At 47.2% G+C, this 12968-nt stretch overlaps 1 protein-coding gene across 1 annotated transcript; it reads right to left on the reverse strand.

Annotated features, from left to right (window-relative positions):
• Positions 1-304: 304 nt before the first annotated feature.
• On the reverse strand, positions 305-12525 carry LOC137866607 (segment polarity protein dishevelled homolog DVL-3-like). Its single transcript, XM_068702617.1, has 15 exons — positions 11930-12525; positions 10188-10257; positions 7878-7993; positions 7264-7376; positions 7021-7156; positions 6261-6351; positions 6049-6118; positions 5706-5845; positions 5371-5447; positions 5177-5244; positions 4917-5066; positions 3723-3854; positions 3310-3477; positions 2486-2689; positions 305-1556 (listed from the first exon to the last, which is right to left on the reverse strand). Exons 1-15 carry the CDS (start codon positions 12088-12090, stop codon positions 1210-1212), a joined length of 2043 nt encoding a protein of 680 aa, XP_068558718.1. The 5' UTR covers positions 12091-12525; the 3' UTR covers positions 305-1209.
• Between the last annotated feature and the right edge of the window lie 443 nt (positions 12526-12968).

The raw sequence follows: 12968 nt of genomic DNA on the forward strand, positions 1-12968 counted from the left end.
AAAAAAAACCACAGGGGACATTTTTGCATAAGGTCATTCAGTTGTGAAGCAAATCTAAATGAACACAGGCTGATCTCTTGCACGCACACACACGCACCCACACACACACACGCACATCTGTGCACCAGATTGCCTAACCTTCACATTCCTGATTTTGGACAGTCTGAATTCCACTGCCTTTAAATGCAAACATGACCCCAACGCACCGTGCAAAAAACAAACAAAAAGGAAATAAAGCCGAAATTTCAAATTGTGGCTTCGCAAACACATGCACACACTCGAATAAAAACACAACACACAGTAGCAAAGTTAAGTCATAAAACTATATTTATAAATAAAAAGACATTTTTTTTCCTTGATAAAAGAGTAGTGTGAAAGACATGGTAAGAATAATTTTTTCCCCACTATACATTATCACAAGACAGAGTCTGAAAATGCTCTGGTTAACGGATGAAGATGCAGTTATGTAGTGTAAAAATGACTCTCGAAGCTCCTGTTTAGCGTTTAAAAATTAAACTAGTTGTGACCAACTACATATATAATAAATCAAATGCATTCTTACAGTAAGAAGGACTGTGGTTCTCTTGCACTACATACACATTTATTCCATTTCTTTCTCTCTTTAAGTCAAGCAAACGTGTAAAAAGTCTGAATAAGGTTAACAGTTAGTGTTCATGTCGTGGTTATTTTGTGTTTCTTGTTAAGAGGTCAGTGAGTTGGAATTGAAAGAACAGAAGGAAGGGAAGAGGCTTTGATGTGAACAGCGGAGGGGGGGAGGACAGAGGATGTTAAGATAAGGGAGGTAGAGCGGAGGGAAGAGCAAATGAAAAACATCCACGTAGAAAAAAAAAAACCAAAAAAAAAACGCCGCGTCATCTTCTCCCAGTCGTCCGTTTACACTGTCTCACTCCCTCTCTCTGCTCTTTGTCCTCACGCAAACTCTGCCCCACTGAGGAGCAGAAACAGAGAAAGGCGCTTTGGTTCCATCTTGAGCGAGGGGGGGGGGGGGTTTCTTCACTGAAGAAAGTATGGCCAAAAAGCACAAAGAAGGAGGAACATTTTTCAGGGTTGGTTCCATTTCTGCTTTTAGGAGAGTGGAATCAAGGCCTAGTTCTGTTTTGTTTTTTGCAATCTTCCCTCCCCCCCCTGTATCCTGTCCTCCTCAGATAAAGCCCCACCTGCTACTTCGCTATTGCCCTACGACCTGCGCTACATCACGTCGACAAAGAACTCCCCGGCATTGCCCACCGCCATGCGCAGAGACTGGCGCGAGGCGGTGAGCTCGGGGGGCACGGAGGCCAGCTCTCTGCCCGGTGGGGCGCCGGGCGCGGCGGTCGACAGCGGGGGCTGCGGGGGCAGGCCGGGGGGGCCGTAGACGAGCCCCGGACCGTAGGCTATCGAGCTGCTGCGGTGGCTGACGGAGCTGCGGATGCTTCGTTCACTAGGGGGAGCCACCGAGCGCTCGCTCGGAGCTCGGTGGCTCCTGATCTCGGTTTCGCTGCCACTGCCGCCGGACTTCCGCCCCTCGTTTTTACTGCAGTTGGAGCCGCTGCTTCCTGTAGACGGAGTAGAAGAATGACTATTATCCAAAGCGTAAAAAAACACACACACACACACACACACACAAACACCACGTTTTGTTAATTCAATCCGAGTGACCTATATGAGCCGCTCACTCCCGTCTGGGTGCCGGTGAAGTGACGCAGGCAGGCGTGACCCAGTTTAGTGGGAGACTCTCAGGAGAGCCGCATGAGTAATGCTGACATGCGAACGGAGCATCCACTGCCTCTCACAGGCCAGACAGCTCAGCCATTACTGAAGGCAATTACACGTTTTCATTTTTATTACCACAAACAGCTCGCTTTAGAGGAGAGCTCTTCAGACCAGAACTGCTTCTACGCTTAAAAGGAACATTCTGAAGTCTCGGTGCTCAGCGAGTCTGGGACTAGCTGAGCAGCGAGTCTGAAGGCTAGAGAATAAAAAGCAATAAAATATCTATATAGCAACTACTAAATCCACGTCGTATCTTGTGAACAAGCAAAAAAATGAGGACAGGACGTCTAAGATGTTTTGGCAGAAAGTTGTTCCAGCTGTTGTTGGTCAGTCAATATATTCATTGCGTAAGAAAACTGCTCCTAAAACCACAATGTCTGGTTTTCTATTTCTACACATGTTAAATACACAAAAGCAAAAGAAGTAAACAAGGCAGCTTTGGAGCTGTCGGGTGGCATGTTTTTCACAGACTGTAACATATTTTACCGTTTCTGCTTTAGCATCATACTGGTGTGTGTTGTATGTATTATTATATATGTTTTGGTGTTTAGTGTTTGCAGCGTACACATGGATGATGGAGAAGATGAGTCTCCAGGAGGTGGTACGACATTAATACGGCATTCGTGTAGTTTTCCCACCAATAACCCGCTGCTTGCTCTTCAATACGGGTCAAGTCGGTACGTTTTTGTTTCCTCCCCCGAACGGCACTCACCGCTGTGCTGGCTCCCTGCGCTGCCGGCGCCTGGTCCACCGGGGAAGGGCTGCTGCATGTCGTACGGGTGTAGAACGGGGAACTGGTAGGGCAGCGTCATGGGCCAGGGCGCCGCCCCGGGGTGAGGCAGAGGGGGGAGAGTGTCCTGGTCTGAGGCACCCCCGCTGGAACCGTCGTGTTCATGGAGAGACAGGTGGGTCATGTCTGTGTGTGTGAGAGAGAGAGAGAGAGAGAGAGAGAGAGAGAGAGAGAGAGAGAGAGAGAGAGAGAGAGAGAGAGAGAGAGAAAAGAGGAGAGAGACAGAGAGAGAAACAGAGAGAGAGAGAGAGAGAGAGACAGAGACAGAGAGACAGAGAAAAGAGGAGAGAGAGACAGAGAAAGAGAGATGGAGAGAGAGAGAGAGAGAGAGACAGAGACAGAGACAGAGAGACAGAGAGAAGAGGAGAGGAGAGAGAGAGAGAGAGAGAGACAGAGAGAGAGAGAGACAGAGAGAGAGAGAGAGACAGAGAGAAAAGAGGAGAGGAGAGAGAGAGAGACAGAGAGAAAAGAGGAGAGGAGAGAGAGACAGAGAGAGAGAGAGAGACAGAGAGAGAGACAGAGCGAGAGACAGAGACAGAGACAGACAGACAGACAGACAGACAGACAGACAGACAGACAGACAGAGAGAGAGAGAGAGAGAGAGAGAGAGAGAGGAGAAAAGAACCGATTTAGACGTCCACAGTACCACACCCCCACCTACAGATGGAGGTACAACTGAACCACAACCACTTTGCTTTGTAGAGTGTCGCTTTTAACGCTCAGAGCAGATCTCAGCGTCCGCTTACTGCCACAGAGGTCCCCAAAGACGTAGTAGCACTGTTCAGAGAAGGTGATCTTGTTGACGGTGTGTCGGATGAAGCCGGCCTTCAGCAGGTTGCTGGCGTATTTACGGGCTTCTCTGCGATCGGAGAACCCTTCCACGTGATGGAAGAGCCAGTCCACCACATCAGAACCTGAGGACACAAAGACACGCTTTGGGAACAGTTTCTGCTCATCACATTCAATGACTATTTAATGACACAGGATTATATTCAAGATGATTTAAATCATCTATATTGATGTGACATTTATCTGTCCACGGGTGATCTTTGTCAGCAACAAAGACACATTTTTTTCTGGATGAAATAAAGAAGATGCTTTTGTCGCGATAAAAGAAAACCGCTACGAGAGGTTTTCGCTCCGCTTTGACAAGACGTACCGATGAAGGCATTCGCGATGGTGATCTTGAGCCACATCCTGTCCCGCACCTCCAGACCCGACTCTGGGCAGGCCATGGCCTTGGCAACCGTCGCCATGTCGCTGTGGATGGAGAGGTGGAAGTCATCGAATCCTGGGAAAGATCAGAGGACATGTCATCACGGGGAGCTGAGCCACGTCCTCCCGTGTCAGATGTACCACTGAACCTGCTTTGAATCAAAAACCGCCGCTGTATTTTGTTACTAAATTTACGAGAGCACAGCTGCGGGTCGTTACTGTATCTCTTGTCCAAAAATGTTCATCTGTGTTTTGGGAATTTGCCTGAGATAATATTTGGTTTCCTGCGGTCTGGACTGTAAAAACGATCGACCGTGAATCAGACTGGATCTTTGTTCGAGTTGAACTACGACTGAGCTGGTCTTCACAAAACCGAAACAAAAGTTTGTCCTCCCTAGAACAGGATCACATCGCAACAGATCTATCGGGACGTTGGTTGCATTGCAAGATAAGATAAGAAATGTCGTTATTTACCTTTTGGTTTTCCCCCCTCAATCAGTGATTTCTTTTATTACCCAGAATGCCTTGTGGCCATCCCCAATAAAAAGGGTACGATCATCTTCTTTTGTGAGTATTGTACATATGACAGTTTGATAACATTTAGATTTTACAGTTTTTAATAAGTTAAATGATGGCACCAACTGAACTGATATTTTAGATCGCAAACTCATTTTTTTTTTGTCTCCAATTAAACGTCGCTGTTGCCGCACTTTAAATAATAACATCTGGCAACCGATACAGTTGGCCCATTATGCAGAGAATATGAAAAAAATGCACCAGTAAAACCAGGAAATTGTAGACAGAATCATATCAAATTTAGTCAAGACAAGTGTGTCGAGAGAGAGGAGAGATGTTTCTCCTGAGAGAAAAGAGGAAACGTCCCCGTCCTTCCAAAGATTACAGGGGAAGATGAAAGTCGTGAGTTATGGCTCAGTTTTGACAAAGAGTTATTGAGCAGATGGAGGCGGTGAGGCTGCGCACAGTAAAAAGCTGGAACGGAGAGAGCAGTCGTAGGAATGCAGCGAGAGGGCCGGGCCGCGCTCAGCACAGATTCACCAACACGTCGGAGGAAGACTCTGAGAGTTCTGCACTTTTTGGAGGACAGAGGGTCAGCTGCAAGCGGGGCGATGCGACTCACGTTCGGTCTCGGGGATCGAGCTGCTGATGGAGGAGCTGGTGGAGGTGACGGTGCTCATGGAAGGGCTCATGCCGTACGCGGGGTAGACCCCGGTCATGGCCGCCGTGTGGGACACCCACGCAGCCGGGTCGATGGGCCGGATTGGCTCGCCTGTTGAATTAAAAAAGGTAGGATGAGCGGTTCCTTAAAACAGATGGGTCCACGTGTGTTCAGTCACTGAAATGAAAAAAAGGGGGAATAAAGAGGAGGCGAACACTCACTTCTGGGCAGAGCGAAGCAACTCCGAGGGTTTGGGTCCCAGCACTTGGCCACGGTCAGAGTAATGGGACTGGAAAACAAACAAACAGAGACACAAAGAATGGTCTCAGCTTCAACTCTACTGGAATTCAGTCGTGTTTTGCGTCCGTGTTTCCTGGACAAACATCTCTAACAATACGCTCAGATTGCCGCTCACCCTGGTTTGTGCACAATGTCCCTCAGCACTCGAACCGCATCGTCATTGCTCATGTTCTCGAAGTTTATGTCGTTCACCTGCGGGGATTAAAAAAAAAAAAAAAGACAATCTCTCAAAAGGTTGTAAATATATTTGTAACATCATAACGTGAACAAAAGGACAGGCATAAATTCACTAACGTGCTATATCGCTATAGAACGAGGTATAAACCGTCAGGCAGGTGGTGCTAGCACTAAACGCTAACAACAACAACATGGATCTACCGACACACACACACTTTCCTGGTCCAAGTCTCTCTCTCTCTCTCTCTCTCTCTCTCATACAGACACACACACCTGCAGCAGCATGTCCCCGGGCTCTATACGTCCATCTGCAGCCACAGCTCCTCCCTTCATGATAGAGCCAATGTAGATTCCTCCATCTCCCCTCTCGTTGCTCTGACCCACAATACTGATGCCCAGGAAGTTGTACTTCTCTGTGGAGAGGAGCGGGAACAGACGATGTGTGTATTCAAGAGGGAAGTGAAGGAAGGAAAGACGGAAGAAATGTACCCACATTTGCATATTTCCTCATCTTGTGAAAGAAAAGTTTTTTAACTCGGGGTGTGACTATATAAAGAGAGGCGTTGCACTCTCTATTCATCCCAACAAAGTCTAGTTGCATTCTGTGTTGACTTACCCATGTTGAGAGTGACAGTGATGATGTTCAGAGACATGGTGGAGTCTGTGATGCTGCTGAACGACGACGACTGGAGAGAAGAACGATGGAAATTAGGAGGAAAGACATTAAAATATGAGAGAAAGAAGAATCAAAAAGTCACAAACTCGAACACAAAGACGTCCGGGGTGAACGTGCTGTGCTGTGCTGTGCTGTGCTGTGCGCCGTCTCACCCTGTCGATGTTGGAGGCCTTAGGTTTCCGGCGGCGGCGGCGGTGTCGTCTCATCAGACGGGAGGAGCTCTGCTCCGTGGAGCTGCTAAATCTGAACACGAGAAAAGAAGAACGCGAATTGTTTCAGAGGCTAATCGCACACATGGAAAGGTGGTAGGATATGACCAAATATGTATCGCTACGTGAATCAAACTCAACACATCCTAATGTGAATAAAAAAAAATACCTGGAGAGACATTGTTTAACTGCATCAACTTTAATGTTACCTACATCAATAAAAAAGCCATTTAAACACGGTCTCCGTGATGAAAGTGCTGCTTGCCAGGAGTCAGGAACAGCTTTAACTGTATGACGGCATCCGACCCACATCATTTACAAGTTATACCCGATATCCAGAAATGCATTTCTGTGTCGGAGAGAATCACATAGACTGATGAAGCTGTTCTGCATCAACGGGGGGGGGGGGGGGGGACACATCCTGGTAGATGCCTAAAGACTGAGAACAGCAGAGTCTCTAAAGTGGGTTGCGGATATTTCAACGACTCCTGGAGGAGAACCGCGGGGGGGGGGGGGCGGAGGGGGTAACCACAAAACCCACCAGACAATTAGACTGTGCTGATCTCTGCCAAAACCCATCATGTGTAATTACAGACACATTGCTCAAGCCAAAAGGCTTTTTTTTTTTTTCTCTCCTCTCTCCTCCACTGGGAACTGAACTTAATGAACAACAAGCCGGTCGGCTACACGCAGAGCATCTGACCTGCTGGTTGCGTCGTCGTCTTCCGAGTCAAAACAGGAAGTGGACTCCAGCTCGCTGCTCATGAAGGACGAGCAGCTGTCGTATTCGGGGCCCCCGCGTCCAATCGAACGCGACGAGAAGCCGTTCTGCCTTCCACCTGCTTGCGGGACAGACTCGGGGGGTCAGCGTGACGCGCGTATATACGCGACATGAAAACATACACATTCTGTACGATGAGTAAGCAGAAGCAGGCATCTCTCTGACCGTGGTCGTTAGTGTGCTTCCGGCGAGGCTTCTCCCGCTCTCTCCTTTGCGACGCCATGGAGCCGGTCTCCGTGTCGTTGTCCAGACTGTCCCGACCGCTGGCTGCTACCCCACTTCAGACAGACAGTGTAAAAAAAAAAAAAGAGAGAGAGAGAGAGAGAGAGAGAGAGAGAGAGAGAGAGAGAGAGAGAGAGAGAGAGAGAGAGAGGATCACACCACGTCATCATCCAGAAGCTCATTTAACAGCCACTTCAACAAATGTTTGTATCAAACGCTTCTTCTCATACAATTTTTAGGAAACATATTTAAAAGCTATTAGACGACATGAAGCATGACTGAAGATAATCTAATGATTAAAGGGTAGAAGGTGGATTTGATTTCCTCCTGGGAAAGTCACAAGATGTCATACTTTCTTAAATTTGCCGTTTCCTCGGTTATCGTTGTTAATAGGAAACACAGGACTCATTCACACACAGAGCCAAACACAAAGCACGCATGGCATCTTTCTCTCTCTCTCACACACACACACACACACACACACACACACACACACACACACACACACACACACACACACACACACACACACACACACAATTTGTGACTATACTGACTGATAAGAGGGTGGTCTGGAATCTCCGATGCCCCCGGTCCTCTCCAAAGGCGGAGCCGCCTCTGTGCTGTCTGCCACGGAGCCGGCGTCCGTGTGGGCCCCGTCTCCAGAGACCAACTGTCAACAGACGAGAGAGACGGTCAGGTCAGTCAGAGGCAAAAAAAAAAAACGCTCAGAGGAAAGAAAAACACCGAAAGACAAGTGGGCGGCAGACCAAACGCAGGAGCGCTGGTGTGTTTACACTGCAGTGTGTTCAAGGACTACGGACCGTTAGGGACTAATGTAGAAGTCAAGTTGTTGTCTACTAGTGTCCTGCTGATCCAAAAGGCAGCTGTGGATTTCAGAGAGCTGTGACAAACCTTGTGCCAAGTTGTTATTTGTCTACCTGACAAGTGTTGCCCAAGTAGCACAAAGTGGACCATGACCGTGTTTTCAGGGGAAAGTACATGACCATTCGATTTTAACATTAGAATATTCGGCCTTCAACGCTGCCATCGTCTTGTAGAACATCAGTCCGGCTCATTCAATCTATCTTTTTCCGACGTTCCGCCATGGACCTCTGGTTCTTCGGCATCTTGGATCTCGTCCATGTTAGAAATGAAGCGTGAACTCGTACGATATGCGAGCGTGAACAAGCTTAAAGCTGACATCAGATCAGTGGCAATCGGTCTCCACTATTTGCAGCCCGCACAGTTGAGCGTACCGCTTCCTCAGAGTTCACTGGTTAAATTGAACTTTACCCGCAGCATGCCCAGGATTGTGTCACGTCAGCTTCACCGCACCCATCGCGTTAATGACACATCGTCTACTGTAGCCACTGCGTGTGGCCATAAACACACCATTAGGGCCAGTTAATTCATGTCTGTTATTTTTGTCCGGCCAAAAGGCAAAACACAAAAGACGTTTGATTGACTAGACTGTCCATCAACTGTTTTGACTTGTAGAGACATTGTATCCGATGTATACATTCACTGTGTTTGTTCCGTTTAATATTCCGGTTATAGGGAAAACATGTTGGTGTGCAGGAAGGGCACAAGTGGAGTTACTGCAGGAACAGTTGAGGTGCCCTGAGAAAAGATACTGTAATAGACTAAATCTGGTTGTCGGCGGACTGTAAAAGTACAGCAGGCCACGCTGAGGGTGCTGGTCTGCTGTGACGATAGTGAGCCAGACCCCCAGAGGACAATCAATCACACCGTTGAAACAACAGATGAACGGTGGAGACAGATAAACGGACACGCGCTGCAGCGGAGATAACGTTTCATTGTACATGGAACATTTCAACAACCCCCAGAGAAATAGCAAACATACTCAAATGCACGCACGCACACACACACACACACACACACACACACACACACACACACACACACACACACACACACACACACACACACACACACACACACACACACACACACACACACACACACACACACACACACACACACAAAAATTAGCTTTGAACCGTAGTCACCACAACAGAGGGACGCATCGGGATGAGCACGCTGGATTCTAAACTCAAACATTCAACGATAACCCTGTGTGGATGACTCTCAAATAAAGCCTCTAATTATAACCACACTGTAGTAAATTAACCGGATGCATTAGCCGTTCACACCCATAAACAGAGCACTCTCTCAACTCAATCTTCCTACTAGAGGACAGGGCAGTGAGGCTCTTTGTTAACGGGGGGTATTTGTCGCCTATCCTGTGATTTCACTTGTTTTAACCTAATTTCAAAGTGTGTGTGTGTGTGTGTGTGTGTGTGTGTGTGTGTGGGTGGGGGGGGGGTGGAGAACCAGCACCAGATGTCTCTTGTGTTGTGGAGAATTACTGCTCAGAGCCTCTAGATGAGATACTGCATGCAAGTACACGTATGCGAGTAGGCATGCGTTGCGTGCCGTTACTGGCGTGGGTGAAGACGTCTATGAAATGACTTTAAAAACGATCGCAGCTCACTTTCCTTTAAAAGGTGCTTTAAAAACACACGAGGAGAGAGAGAGAGAGAGAGAGAGAGAGAGAGAGAGAGAGAGAGAGAGAGTGTTTGCGATGCGTCTCTCCTGGGATCGTTGTGTGATAATGATATTATCACCCAGACGAATGGGGCGTCTCCCTAGAGACCAAGTATCACCCGTGGTCTCTGGCCAACGGATGGGAGTCATTGTTATAGACGCACGCAAACAGTTGCCACGCAGCCACTTAACCGCACAAACGCAAGCCAACACAGACAAGTGCACAACAACAACAACAACAACAACAACAAATAAACAAACCAGAAAATGACAAATTGAATGCATTTCCAACCTACCCATGACACCACACGTCCGTTAAAACAGGGCAGTTTGGCGTTGTCGTCAGATATTTCCTCCTTTACCACCCTGTGAAGAGAACAAAGCGGGTTTCAGTAAAACCTTAACCGACACAATAGCGCTCTCAGGGCCATAAACATGGAGGTAGGGGATGGTAAGGACAACTGGGGAAACCCAAAGGCTGATTTAATAGTCCACTCTGTACACCGTTGTTACACACTTCCAGCCAGAGATACACAATATTGCCCAATGCCACGGTGAAAATGTCAGTGCTGATTATTGTTGTAATGACAGTTAAAATGCATCCCCTAAACCTTTCTGCAAAGATAAACCTGTTCCTTCATACGTTGTTGCTGATATCAGCATTAACTTGATGGTCAAATATAATCAAGTTAAGGGAAACAACATGTTTAACGAATCAAGGAAAGCGTGTTTAATACATGTTACCGTACACTTTAGCAAAATCTCAGGAGGACAAGTTTGAAATAAATGTGTCTTGTCTATAGGAAAGCTACTGGCACTGATATTAAACAAAACATTAAAAATATGTCCTGAACAAACACGGTCCTTCCTGTGTGTTTTTAACCAAATTCAAAACAGGATTATTATTTTTTTATTTATTTTTTTGCAAACTTTTCCAGTTAATCATTCTTCAACGGACTGTTTGCTCGAAAGAACCAAGAACAAAAATCAGGCGTGCATTTATTAACCAGTGCCTCAGACGACTGCCGATGGTGCAGCGGTGCCTTTCAGAACCAGAGTGAACAGGGATGGGTCAGTGAGACCAGTCCTGGTAAATAAGTGCACCGGCCTCTATTCCAGTCTGACCGGTCGGTCCATCTATATACCACCTAAAGTCTATATACAGCTTCCCTCTTCACAGCATGAATAGCTTGTGGGTCCTCTCAAAACATGTCTTTCCCACTTGCAAATGTGGAGAAGAAGTATGTTGCCCCACCCTAGTTTGAGTTTAGCCCAAAAACAACTTTGGAAGTCTGGCTGATCTTTTTTATTTTAAATAGCCCCCCCCCCTTCTCCCTCTTTTTTTTTTTTTAGCTCTGTCTGGAGGAACATAAAACGTCTACTGTTTCCACCTATGTTTTAACACAAAAGGACGTGCTCATAAAGCTGCCACAGTGATGAACAGGGCATTCCTGTGTCCAACTCTGCATTCCTCGGGCTAATAGACAACAACAGCGGGGGCCTGCTGGACTCACCGACTGACTGAAACTGGCCGTTTACATCCTGACATTAGCCCAGAAAAGAACCACACATTAAGCCCCCGCTGACACCATTAACCGGTTACTATCAGTGTCATCAACTACCCTCCTGTTTACCACTTTACCTGAGATAACTTTACATGCCAGTCGGGACTTTCACTGGGGTTCGTGAAACTGACTGAGACCAAACTTGGTCACACAAAGTGGAGGCACGAGACGCGTAGGGCTAGCCACACGAGCAATGTAAACAAACGGGGTCGGGACGCTGAACAGACCTGCTAACGCCGCGAGCTCGTCGCTAACAGCTAAGCTAGCTAACAAAGGAACTGCAATGCGAGAAGCTAGCTAGCGATCGGCAGCCAGGTAACGTTAAAGTGGATGACAAGTCAGCGGAGAGAAGTAACAACTAAGTTAACGTAAATCAAGCTGCACTAACGTAAAAAAAAAAAAAAAAAAAAACCCTGAGGGGGTGTTGCGCTGGTCCCATGTTAAAACACAATAAACCCTTTAAAACAAGTTACCCGAAGTCATCGTCCATAGATTTGAAGAAGAACTTGTAATTTGGTTTCTTGAGGACATTTTTGAAGTCTGCCAGAGTGACTTTGTCCGCCGGCACCGACAGTTTCACCAGATACGGTGTCTCTTGGTCGTCGAGGTGGTAGATAATTTTGGTCTCCCCCATCTCGGACTGCGGCTAAGGCGAAGCAGGCAGGGTGCATCAAGCCGCGGGCCTGGCAGGCTCCCTCTCGGGCCCCGACTCCCCGTGGCGATGGTGGTCCTCCCGGCTCTCCCTTGTTGACCTAACGTTACTCGCTGCGTAGCCCTGGTTCTCTTCTCCACGGCAGCTAGCTACTCGTATGCCTGCCTCTATACAAAAAAAAAAAGAAAGAAGAAGAAGCACCTTGCTCTTCCACAAAGCTTCCTACCAAACGTCCGACGGTTTGAATCGCGTTAGTTCCCGTTTGTATCCAACTTCCAATGTGCCGATACAAGCTTAGAAATACATGAAAGAACAGTTTGAAAACGCAGTAAAGATAAACAGTTTGCGAAAGGTCGGGTTTTTCCTTTCTCGCTTAGCTGCCAAGCTCGGTACTTTGTTGCACACGAAACTGCTCAAAATCGTCCAAGCCTGTCTAGGAGGGGCGCCACCTACGGGTGAGGAGGAGAGTGACAGCGTTGGACATTAATTCTCTCGTAGTCACCGCAGTGCACGAGCCGATAGAGGCGGTCACACGCAAAGGGACGTTAGGCCCCTACGGACAGAGGGGCCACCTTAAGTAGGGACAGGACATTATATGAATATATATTAAAGGCTCAGGGATACATTAAAAAAAAAAACATTTTGGTGAGGAAAAAAGTCCCTACGACACCTTCCTTTCTTCTATACACACTCTGGTCACGAGAGAGCTCCAGCCTAAGTAAAATTAATTCCTTGTATGATTTTATTAATATCAATACTTTTACACAATAATAGCATTTTGTATGTAACTGACAAGAAAAATGGGCATTATAGGAGGCACAGAAATATACCCAAGACAAATGTACAGCTCCACCCACACT

The sequence above is a fragment of the Cebidichthys violaceus genome, unplaced genomic scaffold (assembly GCF_023349555.1).
Source record: "Cebidichthys violaceus isolate CVI_PGR_0920_01 unplaced genomic scaffold, fCebVio1.0.p SCAF_87, whole genome shotgun sequence".
Classification (NCBI taxonomy): domain Eukaryota; kingdom Metazoa; phylum Chordata; class Actinopteri; order Perciformes; family Stichaeidae; genus Cebidichthys; species Cebidichthys violaceus.